The sequence below is a fragment of the Monodon monoceros genome, unplaced genomic scaffold (assembly GCF_005190385.1).
Source record: "Monodon monoceros isolate NGI ecotype Baffin Bay Population unplaced genomic scaffold, NGI_Narwhal_1 Super_Scaffold_2, whole genome shotgun sequence".
NCBI classification, from domain to species: Eukaryota; Metazoa; Chordata; class Mammalia; order Artiodactyla; family Monodontidae; genus Monodon; species Monodon monoceros.
Window position 1 is genome coordinate 76,904,895 of NW_021703776.1, and position 23,427 is coordinate 76,928,321.

Below are 23,427 nucleotides of genomic sequence, written 5' to 3' on the forward strand. Positions count from 1 at the left end.
TAAATGATGCATTATTATGTATCTCTCCCCATCTAACAGCTTTAGCAAACTCACCTGTCATGAATAATATGCTGATCTGCATCATACATGCAGAAGGGATGCTCTATTGTCGTACACTCAGTCATAAACTCAATAGATCCTCCAGTGTCAGCTGAAATGTCACATATTGCCACAAGTCTGTAAATAACATCAATACTTAGATGTGATCATGGATCTCTGAAGTCCCCGACAGAATTAAAAATGAGTAAAAATGAAAGGTGCTTGAACAATTTTCAATGTAGATGCTAAATATTTCCTAGGTTCCTTAGCTCTTTTTCCTACAGCTCACATGTTCAGGAAACTGCTCTTTTGGGATACAGAGAATCTTCCTAATAGGAGTTTTAGTCTCCCCAAGCAAAAAGAAAAAGAGGAAGAGGAGATGGATAGAGGAAGATAAGAAAGGAAAAGAGATAAAAGTAAAAGAAAAAAAACCCTCCTTATACATACTACTATATATAAAATAGATAACTAATAAGGTCTATTGTATAGCAGAGGGGACTCTACTCAATACTCTGTAATGGCCTCTATGGGAAAAGAATCTAAAAAAGAGTGGATAGGGAAGTCCCTGGTGGCTCAGTGGGTAAGACTCCACACTCCCAGTGCAGGGGGCCCAGGATCAATCCCTGGTCAGGGAACTAGATCCGCATGCATGCCACAACTAAGAAGTCCACATGCCGCAACTAAGACCCAGTGCAGCCTAAATAAATAAATATTAAAAATAAAAAAGAGTGGATATATATATATATATGTATATATATATGTATAACTGGTTCACTTTGCTGTACAGCAGAAACAACACAACATTGTAAATCAACTATACTCCGATAAAAATGAAAAAAAAAACCCTTCCCTAGAGAAATCATTGACAACAGCCTAAAGTTAAGCTAGTTAGCCAACTTTAAATAACTTAGGAAGTTCGACTACACTACCTCCACCCCGCTTAGTAATACATAATTGTATGTGTTATTACATAGAAATCTCTGGAATTATGAACAAAAGTCTCAGCCCAGGATTCGAAATCCTTTTGAGGTTGACCACAATTTTCCTGCCCGATCTCTAATTGCCCATATAAACCCTATACTAGGGCTACACTGTGGCTCCATAGTTATCAAGCACCAATCCTATCACTTGAAATCCTTGTTCTCACTCCTCCCTAGAGACTTTGCCGAGCCTATGCTCCCACTTTCTTCTAAACTCTTGCGATATTGATTGCTCCTAGCATTCCTTTGGAATTTAATTGATGCCAACTACATGCCTGAGGGCAGCAACCACATTTTTTCTTTATCTCTCAGCTTAGCAGAGTGCCAGGCAGACCAGGTGCTCCACAAATATTTATTTATTAATGAATTCATTCAACGTTTAGTAATTATTTGAATGAACATTATATGTCAAACAACGTACTTGGTACCTGTGGCCAAAACAAATAGGCCCCCTATCCTTAAGGAGATTAAGTTCTAGTAAGTTCTAGTAAGGCAGGAAATATCATAAACACAGGAAAATTAAAATCATAAACACATGAATTTCAGGGAAAAATACAGTAACAGACTGAAGAGTGATACGAATGGGGAAGCAAGAGACGACCTCTCTGAGGAGCTTACTTTTGAGCTACGTGTGGAGTCACATAAAAGAAGAGAATCTCAAGAAAGAGGGAAGGAAACAGACTCACAAACATAGAAAACAAACATATGGCTACCAAAGCGCAAAGGGAGGGAGGGAGGGATAAATGAGGAGCTTGGGATGAACAGATATACACTACGATATATACAATGGATAAAAAATGAGAACTTACTGTATAGCACAGGGAACTATATTCAATATCTTATAATAACCTATAATGGAAAATAATCTGAAAAAGGAAAATATGTATATATATACGTATGTATATATATACATATATATATATGTGTAACTAAATCACTGTGCTGTATACTTGAAACTAACAGGGCATTGTAAATCAACTAGACTTCAATAAAAAAAAATAAACTTGCTCCCTAGAGCAAACAAAAAAAAAAAAAAAAAGAAACTTTGCAATCTCAGTTATCCCTAACATGTTATCACCGAGTCCAGCTGATCACTTAACACAGTTAAGCCCAGAACACTTTTTCTAACTTTCGGGATGTCACCTTATACATATATATATAACTGAATCACTTTGCTGTACACCTGAAACTAACAACATTGTAAATCAACTATACTTTGATTAAAAAAAACAAAAAAGAGGGAAGGTTAACTGTCAAATATTTCCAAGAGATTAAATAAGACAAGGCAGACAACTGGTTATTAATAGTCAAGTCCTGTACTATGTGGGTCCCCTATGTGTGATACCCTCACAGTGGGCCTTGCTGCTGAAAACTGCCATCATTGCTGAAGTCCTTACTTGTGTGGCAACGCAGGGCAGCCTTCAACACCAGCAACTGAGGACTTGCCTGGAGCCAGGAGACTCTGAGCATCTTGGCGGGTTAGTAGGCGAGGAGTGTTTTGTTCCCAGTAGATTCCATTAATTAAACAAGTTGTATAGGGTGCAATCTGTAAAGCAGATTCCAAGGTCAGCGAGATAGGAAATAGCCTTTTTCAAAGCAGTGTGCTGAAAGAGAGCTATCAGTAAAGTTCATGAGAAATAATTTAACGTTATTTCTAATTGACTTTGTTATTTGCCAAGTCAGTGGCCACCTTTCGAAGCAAAGACGGTAAATATCCACCCAGATTTCAGTGGAAAATTATCTCATTATAGAAAAACATATGAATATAAATACATTAATATTTGTGTTCTATAATGCCTTGCATAGCCAAGAAAAAGGAAATAACAGAAGTTCAAGTGACCAAGTGCTCTATTTCCAGCTCAGCCTCTAGTAGCATGTGATCTAAAGCATGCTACCTTAACTTCTCTGGGCTCTGTTTTCCTTACCTGCCAGATGGGGATAATGCGTACCCTATTCCTCAAAGGAATGCTGTGAAGATTAAATCAGATAACATCTGTAAGCTCCATGGGCAAATGTGCTACATGCATGCATACATGGTAACTAGGTCATTATAAGTTTGGGGATGCATCCAATCACCAGTATTTCTGTGACTGGGGAAGAGAAGGGATGGAAACTTACTAGATTCAAAATTTTTCAATTTGAAACTAGTTTTATAATTCCTGTTTCTCAAGCATCTCAAGCATTTTCAAGCCACAGGTAAGAGTTCTTCTATAATATGCTCTACATGCTATAACACTAAATTTCATACCAGAATCTAAAAATGTTATATTGTTCAAATACATTTAAAATTATTTAAAATATTCCTTTTCACAATTAGATGCATGCATTTTTTTTGTTGGTTTATTTTGAGAAGGACTGTTGCATGACCAATGACTACAAAACACACAAATATATTATCCTTCTTATAAGACGAGACCAGTGTGCCCCCATCAGAAGGATCTGAACTGGAAGTAACTTTTGTACAGTGGAGATGGGTCTTCCATAGCCATACTGTTTCACTCTGGTCCCCTGTAATCAATGGCATGTATTTCAAGATGGCTGGCTGAGGTTGACTGCAATTTGTGGCCATAGAAGGGATAGAACTATGTTGAGAACAACTCTCATAGACACTATGGTTTCTCAACAGTACTAACTAATTCAGGGTAAATACAGAAAAGAGTAACCCACAGGAAATGGTTTAGAGCAACTGGGCACATGCAGACCTGAAGGAGAAACAGAGTCAGTGAAGCAATGTGCATACCCATAGAAACTACCAAAGCCACAAAGCAAAGGCCACTCCAAACACCAAGAAAAGCCAACAACACCTAAGGACAACTCATAATACCCAAAGGACTCACCACAAGTCAATATGGAGAACTGAAAACCAAAGTACACAATCACAATCTCTCTCCTTCAAAGCAGCCTAACTATAGTGTATCACGAGCAACCAACTCAAAAGCTAGGCATGATACTCACATCAGTATTAAAACGGCTTATGTAGCGCTCAGGATATTTGTCATACTCTACAGGATCATATATACCATCTGTTTTCCTGACGAGATGATGATGGCGACTTAACACTGTCCCGTACACTTTTCTCAGGTCTTGCAGAGGAGAAAGGAATTAGTAAAGTGGGTCACAAATGATAAAGGTTTATGGTGATAAAATATTATAACACTGAAACTGTTAAAAAACAGTAAAAGATACAAACACTCGCCCTCCCCGCCCTCCCTACCTCCATTTTGGGAAACTTCTTTTAATTCATGTGGCTCCACATATTCACAAGGTAATTCATTGAAGATTTCTTGGGCTCCCTGTAAATAATGCATGAGTGAAAAATCTAAAAATCAATCAGAAAAAAGCCAATACGATTTCCTGCAAAGGTTCCAACTCATTTTCCCCACAATTTTATAGCTCAACTTGCCCTGCCCTGCAACTGGGACCACAACACGGAAGCACAGATGAGCCTCTTGCATGCAGCCTGTGAACCAACTTTTATTCCCATTTAAACACCACTCATTGGAAGGGGCTTTAATTGTTTTACTTAAAGTTATTCAGCATAGAAGCAAGGGGGTTTAAGAACTGACAGTACGATAAAAATATTTCTATTTAATTTTTGCTCCATTGCAGAAATTATTTCAAGTGGGGAAACTATATTTCCTACTTAAAACAGATGGCTATCTCACAGTATAATATAAATAGTGATGTCCTGTTTGTAAAATATTTTCGCTGAAGAAAGATCTATTTTGCAATTACAAGTTTCTCTATGGGATCAAAAATACATTCTCGAAACTACCCCAAAAGGAAGAAAGTAACAATAGTAGTCTTGAGTTAAGCCTCTTAACATCTTTTGGCAAAACTCCAAATCTTGTAAAATTTACATCCTGGGGTCACTTCCAAATTTTGGGATATCTCAGTGATAGAGGTAAAACAGAGCACCTAAGAATAGACCTTTACACAACAAGGAGTTATCCCTCTAAAAAGAAAAAAAGAAAAGAAAAACCATTCAAAGCCTCTGACAGCTTGGAATCAACTCAAAGCAAAGACACTAAGTTTGGATCAGTACTGCACTTTACTGTGGGAAAAGTACATAGGTAAGAAAAGTACCAAGAACAGAATGCCCAGTCATGGAAAAGAAGGGCTCTGAAATGTTACACAAAATGCCCACATCCTTTGGGTTAGTGTCAGAGTTTCAGACTGCTTTACAGAAAGAAGACAGTTGGAGCATACCTTAGATACATTACCAGTCCCTGTGAACACAAATGTTAAGGGCCCTATCGACTTTGGCATCAAACCCAGAGATATTTCATAGCCAGTGTCTCGGACAGCTTGCACAGCCTGACTGCTGTTCCTGTAGTTATGAGCCATGCCAATGTGCTGCAAGCAAGCACACGTGGATCACATTAGTCTACCACCTGAGACATGTTTCTATTCTTAAAATGTGACATGTATTTCAAAAAAAAATAGACACAATAAACATCTCACCATAAAAGGTGTGTGATGTCCCAAAGCAAGGAGCCTTAAACCCATTCCATGTAAAATGTTGATCATCCCTGTTGCAGAATCAGACCAACAGAAAGACCATTAGTTGGGAGGAGTTGAAGCTGTTCTCTCTACCTGTCCTCCAACCTGCTCCGTGCTCTGAGAAAGCACAGACCACAGCATCTCAGATTTGGAAGGGGCCCCAGTAGTCATCTTATCCATTCCCTCAACTTTCTGCCATCGAAAGCGTTAACCCAGCTGCACCCCGACCTGTCCCCTCCACATCCAATCCTGCTAAAACGGAAAGAGTGCCCCTCTTTTTCTCTAAGGTTAATCTCTCCACCTTTGCTCCAGATCCCATCCCTTCCTGTCTCTCTCAGGAATTTACTCTTGAATTATGTCCTCTCTCTATCCCTCTCTATTGGTTCATTCTTATCAACATTTAAACACGCCTCCATTTCTCTCATACCAGAAACAAATGAATAAGCAAAAAAGAAGTCACCATTGACCCTATGACCCCTCCCCCCATCATTTCAGTGACCTACACAGCTAAACTCGGGGACACTTTTCAGATCTTGACTTACTTGTCGGAGGTATCTGACAATGTAGAGCCCCTCTTTGTTGGGACTCTCTTCCCTCAGCTTGCCTGGCTTGAACATTTTCACCCTACATTTCTGCAGGCTCCACTTCCCATGCCCATTCCTTTTATATTAGTGCCTTGCCCTTTGCTTGGTATTGGTCACTCTCAGGATTCTGTCCCAGGCACTCTTCTCTTCAATCTCTACATTTTTCCCTTAGCTAATCTCATGCATTCCTAAATTTCAAGTACTCTCTGTATGATGATGACTCCAAGTCTGTATCTCTAACACAGATATTTTATTTCAAGACCCAACCAACCACCTTATGGATTTCTCAATCTGGATGTCCTTCACGTAGCAGAAACTTAGCATGCCTGTAACGAAGACCTCAGCATCCATTCTCCCCTTCTTTTCCGGAAGGGAACTTTCCCTCTCCATATCCCTGACAAATTTTCTTTGACCTTTTTTCTGATGTCAACTTTTAAAGGAATAATTTATAGACAACAAATCACACCAATTTAAAGTCTATAGTTTGATAACTGTTAACAAATGCACACACCCATATTACCACCAACATAATCAAAATACAGAATATTCCCATCACTCCAGTCAATCCTCCCCAAACTTTGGCCCCAAACAACTACTGATTTTATTTGTCTCTACAGATTCGTTTCTTCTACAGTTGCAGACAAATGAAATTTTAAGTATTTACTCTTCTTTGTGTGTCTGCTTTTACTCAGGAAGATGTTTTTGAGATTCATGCATACTTTGTGCGTATAAGTAGTTTGCTTCTTTTTATTGCTGAGGAGTGGTCCATTCTATGGATGTACCACAGTTTATTTATCTACTCCTCTGCAGATTGTCTGGGCTATTATGAATGAAGCTACTATAAATAATTCTTTACAAAAAATGATTTGTTTCTCTTGATAAATGCCTATGAGTGGAATTTATTTTGTACATTGATATGCAAGTGTTTTATTTATTCTTGAGATGAGGCTTTCAAGGATTTGCCTATTTTGTCAACGTTGTCAAATTTATTGGCTTATTCATAATATTCCCTTATCATTTTTAATATCTGTGACATATATAGTGACGATTCCTCTTGTATTCCTAATATTGGTAAAAAGTGGCTTCTCTCTCTTTTTTTAAAAAATCAATCTAACTGGAGGTTTATCAATTTTATTGATTATTTTTTTAAAAAAAGAACTGGCTTTTGATTTTCTCTATTATTTTCCTGTTTTAATTTAACTGATGTTCCCTCTTATCAATATTATTTCCTTCCTTCTATTTGCTTTGGGTTAATTTATTCTTCATTTTCTAGCTTCTTCTGATGGAAGTTTAGATTACTAATTTAAGAACTTTCTTCTTTTCTAATGAAAGCATTAAATGCTATAAATTTCCTTCTAAGCACCACTTTACCTGCATTCCACAAATTTTGGTGTGCTGTGTTTTAAATTTTCATTCAATTCAAAATATTTTCTAATTTTTCCTGTGATATCTTCTGGACTCATGGGTTATTCAAAAATACATTGTTTATCTTCCAAATATTTGGAAATTTCCTATATATCTTTGTATTATAATTCTAAGATCAATTTTATTATAGTCAGAGCACATACTCTATGATTTCAGACCTTTTAAATTTGTTAAAAATTGTTTTGTGACCTAGCATATGGACCATCTGGATGAATGTTCCACAGGAAAGGAATGTATTCTATTCTGCAAGTTGCTGGGTGGAGTGCTGGGTGCTCAAGAACTTTCACTGATGTCAGAGCGGTTGATAGTGTTTTGTGTCCTCTATCCCTACAAATTTTCTGTCTACTTATTCTGACAATTATACACCTTCAAGTAGTCTGATCTGATAAAGAGTTATAACATGTGGTGTTTCTCAACTAAAGATGGTTCAAAGTACTAACTGGGACAAAAATCAAGTGCTGTTTTTCCCCAAACTCCAGCTTGTATCCTTGCTAGACTGCTCCTCTGTTGGCTCCTGTCCCCGTACATTTTCTCCCTCTTTTACCGTTTCTTCCATTCTTCAGTTTCTCATCACCAAACTGACCTCTCTTTCCAGTCTTCCAAACAGTAAAAATTCAGAGCCTAAGCATAGTTGTTGTCCTTCTCCCTGCTCTCTTTTTCTTATTTTTTGTAATAAATATAGTTTAATGATTTTATTTTATTCCCCTGATATTCATCACCCTTAGTCACACCCCCATGTTTATTTTTATTGGTGGAAATGAACACTCCCATCCCCTTGCCACAGAAAAGAGAGAACACAGTTACTCCCCAGGCAAATTTAGAAAATGGGTGATGTAACAGCCTTGGCATACCTACCTGCCACACCTGCCCACTGTCCAAACGCCACTACCCGTATTCCTCTATGATCCACCATTTTCTCATAATCAATAAGTCGGATTTCCTGAAGAAACAGTAAAAAATTTCTCAACCAGACCCATCCAGCTTAATTTGAATGAGCACAAACATATATGAGCAAGTGATTATTTCACAGTATTCCCTCATAAAATAGATCTTGACTTGCCAGGTGCACCATGAAATATTTAGAAAATGCTGGGTCACAAACCAATGATAGGTTTGTGATGAGAGATGAAAGAATGGTCCTAGCAGGGTGCTAACACCCCTTGATGGTAGGCAATAAAACAACAAAGGCATGATTTCTTTTAACTTTTAGCCCAGCACCACTGACAAATATATCCACATACTGCCCCCACTCATCCTCACATCCTTCCCTCTAGTCTCAAAAAACACAAGTCTTTCCTGAGACTAATCCCTGTGAGCTAGATGCCAGCTTTATTCTATGTCCTCCAAGACCTCTCAAACGTTTTCTTTCTTTTCTTTCTTCTTTCTTTACACTGTTCCTTTCCCTCAGCCATTCTAAATACACCCAGGTCTCTCTTCTACTTTAAAAATAACAACTATACACCCTCTCAAGTCCATACACACAAATCTATCTCATTCTCTCTCTCTTTCTCTCTCTCCTTCTGTCTCTCTTAGTATCTCACTGTTTCTCTGTCTCTCTCTTTTTTTTCTCTCTCCAGCCTTTCACAAGCAAACTTTATTTTAAAAGTAGCACAAGCTGCTTGCGCTTCACTTCCTCACCTTCACTAAAATCCTCTTTCCTTGGGAATCTTCCCTCTCTCTTGGAAATGTCCTATGAACTCATGCTTAAAAACTGCTGACACATTGGAATTACAGAATGTTTTAAATAGTCTCTTTCCTCAAAGACGATATAATTCTTGCCATGTGCTTGGATTTAAGAATATTTAATATTAATCCAACTCCAAGTAATCTGTTACAAAATGTTGCTCCAAAGCAGCCCTGCTGGGTCTGTTTTCATTTTCTTGAAATGAACGAAACTTCATATAACCAAAAAGAAAAATGTTTCTAAAGTACTTTTTGAGGAGTTTTATCTGCTTAAAGTGAAACATTCTTCTACAATACTATTTCCTTTAATTACTTTTTGAATTGGTTCTTATGAAACACTGTAAATTAACTACAGTGTCTGTTTAGGGAATCTGAAATTAGTAAGAATGTAGTCTACACGTTTATGTAAAATACATTTTCCTCCATTACTTTTACTGTTTGTGAAACTCTCCTGTCCTCTACCTATTGTCAGATTCAAGTCTAGTTTCTAATGCTCTAACATCCTTACCCGAGGACTTAGACCTTGGACTTCTCCATCTACAGTCACTCCTTACCCTCACCCAGTCTCATGGCTTTAGATACCATCTAGTCTCTGACAACTGAAAAATGTGTATCTGGAGAAGCTGCCCTCCTGAGCTACAGACTCACATCCAATGGCCCACTCAGCATCTCCCCTTACATGTCTAATGGGCAAATTAAACTCGACAGGCCCTAAGCTCAAATCTTCATCCTCCCACCCAAGCCTGCTCCTCGTGCAATAGCATCATGTCAATCTAAAGCAACTCTTTTAAGTTACTCAAACCAAAATCTTGGAGTCGCCTCTGACTCCTCTCTTTCTCTCATAGTCCACATTCATCTCATCCATGAATCCTGTAGGATCAGACCTCTAAAATACATCCAAGATTTGTCCATGTGTCACGACCTCCACTCCCGCCGCCCTCAACATCATTTGTAGCCTAGCATCTGGACTAGTCTAGACTAACAATCTTCTTATCAATTTTGCTCTCCTTCTCCCGTCTCCAACTTTTATTCACAGAGCAGGCAGAATAAGCATTTTAGAATATGATTAACTCTAATCCTCCATTCAAAAAGACTGTCTGTCGGGCTTTTGCATTACTATTCTCTCAGGTTGGAAGGCTTCTCCCAGATGGATATGGCTTGATCCTTTGCCTCTTACAAATTTTTGCTCGATGCCAATATTGCAATGAGGCACTCCCTGATCATCCTATTTCAAGTAGCGTTATCACCTCCCCTAGTGCCCAGCACTCCTTTTTTTCTTCTGTATCGTATTTATCTCCATTACACATATCACCAAGCGACATATGAGGTGTTGTTTATTTATTCTAGTGTCTCCTCGTACTAAAATGTAAGCTATGTTCATTGCAGTGATCAGTGTCAGACACATTGTAGGCACTTGGTAAATATTTGTTGAGTATTTTAAATAGATGTATTTTAAATAGATGATAGTTTTTCCACAGTATTTATATCTCAAAAAATGTTTCTTTTCCTTATGAATGTTAATAAATGTAAAAATAGTTTCCAGTACAGTTCTGGTACTACAGAGCTGTGCAGCCTCAGTCAAGTCACTTCACCTCTCTGGGCTCCATTTGAAAAATTAGGGTGGTAAGTTATATGATCCCTGAGGTTCCTTTTAGCTCTAAAATTCTACTTGCTAATATTTGAACTATTAACCTTATAAGTTAATAATCATTTGGAGCAAATGCTTCTATCATTCTTCCCATTTCAGAATACAAAGGAATGAAATGTGTTTGGTTCCTCTTATCACAAACTCCAAACTTGCCCAGCAGAGCAGCCCGAAGAGCAGCAGAACTATACAAGCACTAACTGCAGATCACCTCTCCTACTGAGGTGAATACGTGATGTATTTTCTAGATGCTGAAAGAAAACTAAAACTCCACCTGACAGTTAAAAGTTAAAAAAAAATATGTTTCTATGTTAACATTTATGAATATTAGCCACTAATTACCTGTTTTAGGATCTCATCCAACAAACCCATATTGGCCTCCTGAGCCTTTATGGTGTGGGAGAAGAATGCATAGGTCTTCTTAGGCATTAATTTTTCCTCTGGGGGTCTTTTAACTCCCAAAATTAAACAAGCTTCAGAAATATCCTCCTGAAGAATGCCACCAGCTTTGACATATTCCTGGGAATGTAATTTTGATTAAAAGTTATTCTCCTGATTTGTTGTATTCATATTTTCTTTAATAAATAAATGTAGCAGTTAAAGTCACAACCTTTTGAAGGAAAAAAATATAAGGAACAAGTAACAGAAAAACTACTTCTAATATTCTTACTCGCTGGCTAAAGATCAATCTAACATGTTTGACTTTTGTACCAGAAACAAAAAATTAGAGAATTCAGCACATACTTTAATCTAAGAACTGTTAATAGTTTGACCATAACTGCTAGCACATGTGATTTAAATATACATGTAAAATGTATATTTTGTGCTAACAATGCCCTGAAACATTAAATGCTAAATAGTAATTTATTACTCAGGTATACTTTTAAAGGAAAGACATACATGCAATATTTTCTTTTCTTTTGTTTTTTTGTTGTTCAGTTAGTATTTATTACTGCCCTACTCTGTTCCATGGACTGTGCTAGAGATGAGATAGGACACAAAGAAACAGAGACAAGATCCCTCCTGTAAAGGAGCTCACAAAATATTGTAAAAAGAAGTCAGAGGCACAGTGCATGAGGCTGAATTCAAAAGAACATTATGAGTAGCATAATCTAAGTGATATATTACTTTAATGGATATTGAGATAACTCCCAGGTGAGATGATCAAGGAAATGTGGAAATTTAAATTAATCTAAAAGGCTGGATAAGATTTGGAGGGATGGAGATGGGAAATACAAGGTGGTAATATCAGTAAGAGATAGTGAAGGAATATATACAAATATGGAGATGGGAAAGTAAGGAGATGTTTAGGGCATAATAAGTGCATCAATTTAGAAAAATAGACTGAATATTATTATGGTGAATATGAGCTTTATTGGATAAAAATAAAAATAATCATTGATATTTATTAATAAATTACTATGTGCTTTGCTAAGCTCTTTGGGTGAATTATCTCATTTAATTCTCAAAACTCCCATGAGGTAGGTACTATTATTATCCCCAATTTATCAATGGGAAACCTGAGTCCTACACATTAAACTGAGATTTCATAGCTAGTACATGGAGGCAATAGACAATCATTTCAGATTTTTAAATAAAGGGGTAGCATGATCCAGGCAGAATTTTTAAAGCATCTTAGATGGCAGTTGAATAAAATGAAGATAAATCTAGTTAGGAATCTACTTCAAAGTAAAGTACAAATGAATAGGAAAGAAAGTAAAAGAATGAACATATGGTTCACACCTGGTTTCTCTGAAAACAATCTATTTGCCCATTTATAGTAGACTGGTTAAATAAGTCATGATAAATAATGGAGTAATTATAGCAGCCATTAAATAGAATGAAGCTGAGGTCTATGAACTGACATGAAGTGATTTCCAGGTATGCTGTAGAACAAAGCAAGGTGCAAAAGAGTATATACAGTATAAAACGTTCTGTATAAGACTGAAGGGAAAATAAGAAAACACATACATACACACACATACACATGCTTATTTTTGCAAGAAGAAACATAGGAATGATAGATCAGAAACTGATGAAAATAGTAACCTATAGGGTGGGTGGGAATGGGATGTAAGGGATTAAGATGAGAGCAAGACTTCTCTGTGTCGCATCTTTTTATACAGTTTTAATCTTTGAAGCTCGTAAATGTTTAACTTATTTGAAAAATAAAATTAAATCAAAAAGGATTTAAAGCAAATATTAAAATGTAATAGAAACAAAAATAAATCCAACTGGATATCACATTGACATGTAACCACAGAGAAAAACTCATTCAGATATCTTTTGAACACAGCACTCTGAATATTCTTTGTGGGATGTATTCTAAAGGCCAAAAAAAAAAATTCTTCTAAGAAATATTAAATTCCATTCAATATTCTCTTACTGAGGTATAATTAACATTATATTAGTTTCAGGTATACACCTAAATGATTCGACACTTGTATATATTGCAAAATGATCACGACAATAAGCCTAGTTAACAATAAGCCCAGTACTGTTCTAGATTAAAAGAACTAAAGATACATAATAATGAATACAATGAACCTTAATTAAGCCTTGATTAAAATAAAAACCATAAAAGACAGTTGAGACAATGGGGAATTTGAAATGTGAGATGTGAGATGATATTGTGGAATTATTAATTTCTTAGGTGTGAAAAGGATACAATGGTTACATAGGAAGATGATTTATTCCTAGGAAATGTATACTGAAGCATTTAGAAATAAAGTGGCATTGTCTGCAGCATATTTTCAAACGGCTCAGGAAAGGAAAAACACATGCATGTATCTAAAATAAAAATAAAAGTCAAACCTGTGTCATAAGATTATTGTGAAGAATAAACAGAATGATGAATATGAGGGGCTTCACCTGGTGGCTGGCAAGGTAAACACTCATGAACAAACTCTACTCAGTGAAGCATTTCCTGCAGACATTTGTCTTTCCAGTCCCAGAACCAGGGTCACACATGAAGGAGAGAATGACTGAAGGATGTCATCTCCTAAAAGCAATCATTTTATCCCTCAGCTGGAAGAAAGCATGGAATGGGGTGAAAATAATACTTACTGGCTAAATTATGGGCTCAAGAAAGGATTCTAACTAGAAATCTCATAACTATATAATCTCATTAAAAACGAAGTAAAGAAATATTGTCATGTGGTCTTTAAGTGACATTAGCAAACATTTTATTTTCACTCAGATGCTCCCTATTTTTCATACACAGGGTCATTTCAGTCCCACCTATTTTTAAAAATTGGAAATATTTACCTTATCGTGAATGGCCCGCCGATTGGAAGGCTGTATTAAGACCTTGTACCCCAGATTGGTGATCCCTTTGATGTGCCGGGGAGCCAGGGGAGCCCGCCTCTCCCAGGCGTTCACATCCTCCCGCCTCAATGCCATCACCGCCTTATAGTGAAGCCTGGAGAGGCTGAGGCCCAGCCTGCCCAGTTTGGTCCTAGGTACTCGCAGCATCTTGAAACCTGGTGACTGTAAAGAAATTGTAAGAGCAGGACAACAAAAGGCAAGAAGACTCACAGGTCAGTTCTGGTCTCCTGAGAAATCTGCTGTAAAATCCAACCAACTCAGGTGGTAACAGATTCAAGATGAAGAAGGGAGAGTGAAAACCTGGATGACATGATAATTTGCTGGTCATTGGGATGCTGTTTCTTTACCCAAACAAACCCAAACTTCCACAAACGAAGTTACTTCCAAAAAAAAAAAAAAAACAATAACAATAAAATGTCCCAAGCAACTTATGGGACACTACTCAGTATCTGCTAAGTTGAGCTCATTTTTTTAATGTATGTTTTATCAAACACACATTCAGCACAAAAGTTTTAAGCAAGTTAACCTACAATGCAAATACAGGAAGTTAATTTATGCCAATTTTGATGATTAAAGTTTAGAATCCTTTCATAATGTACAAGATCCTTGACAATCTAGCTCCAACCTCTTTTGAGTTTCATCTCTGACCATTTCCTAAACTAGTTCTACTCAGTGTGTTTTATAGCCTGTTGTCAGTCAGTGACTGCTTTGTACTGGTCCACAATGAGATATGTACAGAAATAGAAAGTAAGCACTTAGAAACCTTTATATGACAGGATCATTTTTCTAGTAATTCATTGGTATTGAATTTTATAAAAGCATTGGTCCTGGAAGATTGGAAATTTAAGAAAACAAAACAAACAAACAATTTATCACCACAGGTGTTAGAAGCTGAAGAAGCACCTGACACCCCCAGCCTCGCTTCTCTGACCCTGTTGTTGCTCTAAACATTCTCTTCCCGGGCTTCCCTGGTGGCACAGTGGTTAAGAATCAGCCTCCCAATGCAGGGCACACGGGTTTGAGCCCTGGTTCGGGAAGATCCCACATGTCGCGGAGCAACTAAGCCCATGCGCCACAACTACTGAGCCTGCACTCTAGAGCCCGTGCTCTGCAACAAGAGAAGCCACTGCAATGAGAAGCCCGCGCACCGCAACGAAGAGTAGCCCACGCTCACAGCAACTAGAGAAAGATCGCGCACTGCAACGAAGACCCAATGCAGCCAAAAAAAAAAAAAAGAAAAAACCATGCTCTTCCCCTTTCCAGAGTTTCCTCTACCAGACCACCTCCCCCTACTATTATATTAAACCCAGACCTGTCTCAGTTTTCTAACTGCTATTCCAGATTCTGTAACCCTATTCATTAATTCAATTAAGAAATATTTACAAGAGGCTTACTATGTGTCAGCACAGAATAAATTTTACAGAAAATTTTAAAGCATAAGTATCAAACAGTATTCTGTGCCTCTTCAAATGGTTACATAAATTTAGTAGTCAGAAGTCATTTCAGACTATCTAATTTGCTGGTCATTTGGATGCTGAACCTTAGTTTTCTATGTTTAAGGTTGGCATGAAAATATAGAGACTAAATGATTTTACATCTTCTAGAAATTCCCTAGCATATAGCACAATTCTTATGGAACACATTTCTGTTACATCAGACTACAATCTCTAAATCAGACCCACCTTATAGACAGGAAAGTTTTGTCCAACAATGGAATGTACAAGTACTATTTCCTGGGGGCAAACTACTTATCACCCTAGATAGAAAACTTGTAGGATAACTCACAACACAGACTAAAAGAATAAAGCAAACAGCAAAGAGTCCGGCTAAGAAGGCTTTAGGAAGAAAAGGGGCAGGGAGAGAAAACACTGCACACAGCAAATGAACATGCCGGTCACGAGGAGTTCAGGCTAACTTTTACTCAGGCCAAAATACGGATGACTGACATTTCAGTAAAAGTCTGTTATATACTTTATCTAACTTTTCGGTTTACTTATATAGTTTCGTTTTTAAAAGAGACTATGCTAAGCCCAAATCCAAGCCCAAGCCCATAACATTTATTCTCCCCCAAGCCAAAGGAAAATCTGCAACGTCCCATAGAACTTGAATCCCTATGTTTGTAAATGAAATCAAGTCCAAAGACAAATGAGTCTTCTAAACACACTGAGAAGCCCAGAAACAGTCCCACCTTCTCAGCAGGGGCTGCATCTCACATACCATAGTTGACCAAGTGACCCTAATCCTCTATACTTAGTAGCAGTTCTTGGCACAAAGATTAGGAAACATGTCCAAATAATTCAGTTTCTTTCCTTAGCCCAAGCTTGATTAATAACCACAGCTTCCCCTTTCTCAGCAACACTCCCTCCTCTTCCACACCTCCTTTGCCTGAGGTCGGGGGTACAGCGTGGGAGGAGAGACATAACCACATACACTCATGTAATACACACATACACGTTTGCAGCGGCAGACCTTCCCCGGGACCTAGGAAAGGAAAGTAGCAGAGGCTGGCCTTCTGCGTTTTATTTGGGAAGCCACTTTCACTTTCACTTTTTGTAGGGAATTCTTGAATCACAATTCCTGACCCTTTGTTTTTAAAGAAATAGAACAATAGTCACCACTGATTTAACATTATATGCTTAGCACTATACTGAGCACTTTACAGACATTATCTCATTTCCTCCTTGCAAAAATCTTATTTAGTAGATACTATTATTAGCCCCATTTTACAGATGAAGAAACTGAAGTGAAATCCAACTAGAGCTGTTGCTTTCAAGCAGAAGCAGAATCCCTAGGGTAATATTCAACACTCAGGATTTTCTCTTCTTTGCCAAAGCCTGCATATCCACACCTCGTACATCTGACATATGTTACTCCTGCCAGCTCAATTCAGAAATAAATCAGATCCATATGGCATATTATTAGTTCTCGCACAGCATGGGGTGCCTCCATCAACTCCTTTCTATGTGTCACCAAAAATCCTTCCTGAGTCCCTGCCAAGGTAAATTCTAAGTTTCTGGATGCTTAGAAAAAAGATGATTATAGCAGGTCTGATTATGTTAGTAATTGCTTGAACCTTGAAACTTGGTCTCAGCATAGAACTTTCTGGGACCGCCATTCATTTCATTCTCAGGTCATCAAGAAATATGTAACAGTGAGAATTTCTGAATTACTCTGAGGTATGGCACTGCAGGTGTCTGACATTTCATGGAAATGCCCAAGTGGGTTATTCTGGACTTCCCTGTCCTGTATTTTATGGGCTTTTCCAAGAATATCGTGAAGTAAATGTCATGTATATTTCTGGCAATGCCTTCAAGTGGAAGCAAGGCAGTAAGACTCCGGTCTTATTCACTGGCTCAAGTGAGGTTAATTGACAGGGTTGTGTGCTGATAACAGCTTCTGGCATGAGCAAGGAGAATGTGGAAAAGCAAGAGAAGGAAAGGAAAGAGGAAAAATAAGGAGGAGGAAGAGGAGGTGAGAAATAAGGGGAGAACGAGAAGTGTCACCCAGTCAGGGTTGGAGAACAAGACCCTTTCCCTGACAATTTCTAAACAGTCTTCCCTTCAACACATGAAGGGCCAATGTTTCAAATGGCATTAAAATAAAATTTAAAAAGATTCTTCTGTATGTTTTTGTAAAACAAGAATAGCACTACGGGGCTTCCCTGGTGGTGCAGTGGTTGGGGGTCTGCCTGCCGATGCAGGGGACACAGGTTCGTGCCCCGGTCCGGGAAGATCCCACATGCCGCGGAGCGGCTGGGCCCGTAAGCCATGGCCGCTGAGCCTGCGTGTCCGGAGCCTGTGCTCCGCAACGGGAGAGGCCACAACAGTGGGAGGCCCGCGTACCGCAAATAAATAAATAAATAAATAAAAGCCAGACATTTTCTCGATGAGCTATAATTTGCCCATTGATTATGGGAGAAGTGTTTTGATTTTCTTTCTTTAATTAAAAATAAATTTGGGGTTACTTAAGGTATGCATAGCGTGATGTTAGTTTCTTGTAAAGCAGCAGCAATCCAGTCCCCTGCTCATTTTCATGAAATCCAACAGGAGCAGCATGAAACAATTTTATCTAATTAAATGACCTCAAGCATTATCTGCTGGTGACTTATCAATCACTAATTATAGCTGAATATTAGAGTCAGAGTGGATGGGAGAAAAGATCATCTACAACCAGAGAATACAAATGAAGGTAGCGTGCCTCATATAAATATGGGATTTCCCATGTTTCATAAACAGCATTTTCCAAGCATCTATGGATGAATCATAATAAAACAGTCTGCTCTCTGGTTGGTATAACTTTTAAATGTAACTGGATTAGTTTACATTTATCTGTTATTGTTCAGGTAGTACTTATGCCAGAAAACAGAGTACTTGATTTGTGCTGGTTTTCACGGGCTACAGTGGTAGGTGGATGAAGAAAGCTGAGATCTACAGAGAGCTTTTTATCCTTCCATCAAATGTTCAAAAATCTTTTAAGTCTCTTCAATCCCTTCCATACTATCAACCTAAACAGAAAACTTTTTAAACCTACAAACCACCTACCAAAGCCAGAACAATGTGCAAGCAAATACAAGAGCTTAAGTACAAAAAAGGGTTAGGCTTGGCCCCTTCTAATTTCTGGTGCTTCCACTGAGACACATCAAAAGGATTACGAATTCAGTATTAAAGAAATTTTAAGGCCAAATCATCTATCTTTAGCCCCCAAAGTCAGAGATGTGCTCTTTGTCCTTATATTTTAGATCTTTGAAATAATTCCACTAGAACATAATTCAGTGACTCACACTAAAACCATCCAATTACATGGGGAGATTTCTCAATGCCAAGTTATTTGCAAATGATCAGGCATACATCTTGGTTAAATATTGAGACACTAAGGATGGAGTAGCCTTGAGCTGACTAAAATAAATAATGAGTGAGAAATGCAAATGTTTTATATCCACACTTCCAGTTTATTCAAAAAGTGCAAGTGTATTTAAAAAGCCATGGTTTCCCAGGAAGCCTTGGTACTATAAATAAGGGTAGGCAGCTGCATGGCCATGAGTCTTGGCCTACACAACATATTTGGCATCCAGACCATAATAATCCTGTAGAGGTCCAAAAGAGTTCCAAATTAATAGAAGACCCAGTGATGGCCTAGAACTAATCCAAATACCTCCCAACCCCAAGGCTTGCTAGAACTAGGCTTGGGTATGCAGCAACACTGTCCTCCATACTTTTATTTCCTGTTGCATAGCTATATTCTTTTAATATTAAACTCCTTACAAAATAGTTAGCTAGAAGTAAAAACAAGCAGACTTGGGGAGTGCTTATTAGTGCTAAGTAATCTGGTCTAAGAATATTCATATGTTCTCAAGCCTATAAGCTACTCAAAGTCATCCAAAGACATAAGACCTATGAGTCTCCTGGTCTCTAGCCCACAAATGTAGCTTCACTGAGATGGAATGCAAAGTTAGTTCTGAATTGGAGTCTGATCCAAAATGTTTATCTGCATATTTGTCTGCCTCTTTGTTAAACTCTAAATTCTTTGAAGAAATGAATTGTGTTTTCCTCATCTCTGTATTCCCAGTGACTGCCCCATAGGAGAACTCAAGTGTTTTGCGAAAGAATGAAGAAATAAATGAGAAAATTTAAATGAATGTCATAAAGACCAATGTAGCAGAGAAAACAAAATAGGCTAATGAATAAGAACAGGAACTCATATCTCCCATCCCTCCAACAATGCCCCACAAAAGATCTAATCTCTTGCTGAAATCTCATAGACCAATGAATATTTTGAAATGCAAATAAAAATGGTAGCAAAATCCAGACCTGGTTGCTGAGACATTTAACTAGATATGGGGCTCCTTACCTGACTTCAGTTTCCTAATCCAGACTGGAATATAATACTAAAGTCCTTTTCAGCTCTGATGTACTGATTCTATTAAGGATAGTAGTGACTAGGCACTGTGGATTACAAAAGCATTAGAATTTTAGAACATAAATAGGCACTCTGACTCATGAAGATCCAGGTGAAGTACAGTAAACAGGGAGACAAAAATACCAAAAACACTACGGAGGAAGACAGGATATTCGCTTAAATTACCTGGATTAACTGCAGTGACCAGGAGCCCAGAGCTTAAAACAGGAGGGGGTACCTCAAAGGAATTCTGACTCCTCTCTTCCACAAATGGCCTGGGTTCCTCAGCTTCCCACTTACTCTATGACCTCGGTGAGTAACTTAACCTGTCTGTGCCTCATCGGCAAAATGTGAATCATACTATCTACCTTTTAGAGCTATTGTGAAGTTTATTTGCGCTAGTAGGCATAAAGTGCTGAGCACTGCCTTGCATGCCATAAACACTCAGTAAATGTTAAGAAAAAGGCTGCAAGCCTGCCCACTCCTCAAAGGTGAGCACAGGGCCTTCCCTAGTGGTGCAGTGGTTGAGAATCCGCCTGCCAGTGCAGGAGACACGGACTCAAGCCCTGGTCCGGAAAGATCCCACATGCCGCGGAGCAACTAAGCTCATGCACCACAACTACTGAGCCGGCGTGCCACAACTACTGAAGCCCAAGTGCCCTAGAGCCCATGCTCTGCAACAAGAGAAGCCACCACAATGAGAAGCCTGTACATCACAACAAAGAGTAGCCCCCGCTCGCCGCAGCTAGAGAAAGCCCGCGTGCAGCGACGAAGACCCAATGCAGCCAAAAATAAACTAATAAATAAATTTATTTTAAAAAAAGGTGAGCACAACCATCACCACTGACAGAAGACACCACTTTTCCATACTCTGGGTCACACCGTGGGAAGGCCTTCACAATGGCTCCATATTAATCCTTCCCCCTTCTTATTTTTTTAGAAGCCCAGTAAGCCTTCTCTTTACCATCACCCTTTAGGCATGAGTGTTCAAGAAAAATAAGTTACCATTTGAATACTGTATTTCACCAAATTTAAAACATGTTTTTTCACATTTTAGCATCCCCAAAATGGGGATGCATCTTATAATTGGTTGCACCTTAATTCTATGAAGACGGTAATAATGTTTGTGGTTATTTCCCATTCCAAATGTACAGCATTTCTGTGGTTCCATGAATTCCATAGAATTTTTTTGTGGGCTCATCAAAGAAACTTGCCACTGTTTGTAATGTTATCTCTATGAGAAAATTAGAAAAAGAATATTTGGAAAAATGAAAACTTTTTTGTTAAATTGGCATTGGTTACATACCAAAGATCACTTCCAAAGTCCTGAACCAAAATCTGCTAATGATTAAATAGAAGATTAGTTAGTAAAGGGGGAAATTTTTCAATTACAAATAAATCAAAATTCTGATGACGCTGTCACCAGCAACAAGTGAGACTGATAACAAATATGATTTTCTGGAGAGTGGGAAAGTCACTTGGGGACATTGGATTAACCTTTGTCGTCCTAGCTCATTTTGCAGAACGGCCACCAGGTTACATGGCTAGAAGGTAATCTGGCCCTAGGTTCACTCAGCTTTATAGCAAAAAAAAGGGGGGGCTTCCCTGGTGGCGCAGTGGTTGAGAGTCTGCCTTCCAATGCAGGGGACACGGGTTGGAGCCCTGGTCTGGGAAGATCCCACATGCCGCGGAGCAACTGGGCCCGTGAGCCACAACTACTGAGCCTGCGCGTCTGGAGGCTGTGCTCTGCAACAAGAGAGGCCCAGGTAGTGAGAGGCCCGCGCACCGCGATGAAGAGTGGCCCCCACTCGCCGCAACTAGAGAAAGCCCTCGCACAGAAACGAAGACCCAACACAGCCAAAAATAAATAATTTTTTTAAAAAGGGGGGGGAGTTCAAGTTACAAAACACACACACAGAAGCGTCCACACCAAGTGCCATGGGTTTCTTGTTTTTTTCTTCCAATATAAAGTATATGAAAGCCACGTGTCAAATTCAGTGATGGTTCGGTCCTGTGCATAGCTAGGTCGGCGTAATAACAGCTACGCCTTTTCCACATTCCGATAGCTGACGACCCACAATATCAAAAAATGTTCATCTTTGTTAGAGTTACTAAACACACTCTCTCCCTCTCACCACACCCACTCCCGCTCTCCTAAAATCAGTGCCTAAAAAGCATATTTCTTCCAGAAGTAGTCGGGCCATTTAGCCCCACTGAATTAAACAGGGTAGATAACTGCTTCTAACCGCGCCCCCTCCCCGCGCAAACGCTCACATTGGCCCGCACAGCCCCTGCGGGGTCTCCGCAGTTCAGATGCGCCGAAAGAAATCGGGGGGGGGGGGACCGGGGGGGCGCGGGGAGGCCCCCCTCTCCGTCAACCACCTCCCACAGCTGCCTATCTAAATAAGCACACAGTCCAAGAATTAACAGAGGGTTTGCTCTACAGCTTCAATACCAATGCTTTACTCGCCAGCAACCGCTCCCCACCTCAGCCTTCGCCAAGAAAGAAACCCGAATTGCCATCCCCTGCCTTCTCCTTCCTATACAGAAACTCCGGAGCCGCGCCCGCTGCGCCCCACCTCCCAGCCCTCGCGTGCAGAGAAACGCTAGGCGGGGAGGCCTGGCGAGGAGGCCCAAACGCTCGCCACCCTCTTCCGTACGCTCGTCCCGGCAAAGGCCGGAGTCCGCAGAGCTCCCGGGTCCCCAGCGGCGCGGGGAGGGGGAGGCAGAGCTCGCCAGCACCGCCCGGCGGACTGGCAGAGCCCCGCCGGCGATCTCCAAATCCTTCTCACAGGCTGAGCCCACCGCCCATCTGCTCAGCCCCTCCGGGCACCCTCCCCCTGCTCACCTCGTCCGGTCCCCGCCGCTTCTGCGCTCCCGGGTCCGGGCAGAGTAGGATCCGAATTCCCAGCAGAAATTGGGATGGGGGCCTTGAGGAGGAGGTGTTCGCTCAACTTCGGAAGTCATGCCTCTTCCTCCGCAGCCAATCAGCGCCCGCCCTGAGGGAACAACCTTCTCCTCCACCAATCCGCGGCGCTGCCAGGTGCTAGGTCATGCCCTGCCCCTGCTCCTCCCCGAAAATCCTCCTGCCTTTTAGATCTCTGACCTACGTCCTTAGCTGGGGGCGTCACGTCCTTCCAGGACTGTTATTGACCAAGTTTGTAACTGTCCATAGCAGGAGACAGGCGGAGACGGAGAAGGACGAAAATAGTCCGGACATTACACGCTCAACAGATGCGTGTATCTCCTGGGAAAAAAGTTTCCGTTTCATGTATATCACGCTTGCTTAGCGATATGCACTTCTCAAAGCATTTTCACAGCCTCGTAACAAGACTGTGAAGCCAGA

At 39.6% G+C, this 23,427-nt stretch overlaps 1 protein-coding gene across 3 annotated transcripts in view; it reads right to left on the bottom strand.

The window, feature by feature from the left end:
• Positions 1-23,041, bottom strand: part of AASS (aminoadipate-semialdehyde synthase) — a 70,722-nt gene extending 47,681 nt beyond the window's left edge. For 2 of the 3 annotated variants that reach the window (XM_029233397.1, XM_029233396.1), the window contains exons 1-10: positions 22,930-23,041; positions 14,127-14,348; positions 11,202-11,378; positions 8,387-8,471; positions 5,484-5,551; positions 5,229-5,375; positions 4,234-4,312; positions 3,975-4,102; positions 2,417-2,565; positions 55-177 (exon numbers count right to left, since the gene is read on the bottom strand). In XM_029233397.1, the coding sequence (XP_029089230.1) occupies positions 55-177; positions 2,417-2,565; positions 3,975-4,102; positions 4,234-4,312; positions 5,229-5,375; positions 5,484-5,551; positions 8,387-8,471; positions 11,202-11,378; positions 14,127-14,333 (1,163 nt within the window). In that variant the 5' untranslated portion in view covers positions 14,334-14,348; positions 22,930-23,041. Of the gene's footprint in view, positions 1-54; positions 178-2,416; positions 2,566-3,974; positions 4,103-4,233; positions 4,313-5,228; positions 5,376-5,483; positions 5,552-8,386; positions 8,472-11,201; positions 11,379-13,730; positions 13,861-14,126; positions 14,349-22,929 lie in introns of those variants that run through there. The other variant, XM_029233398.1, reaches the window with a different exon arrangement.
• Between the last annotated feature and the right edge of the window lie 386 nt (positions 23,042-23,427).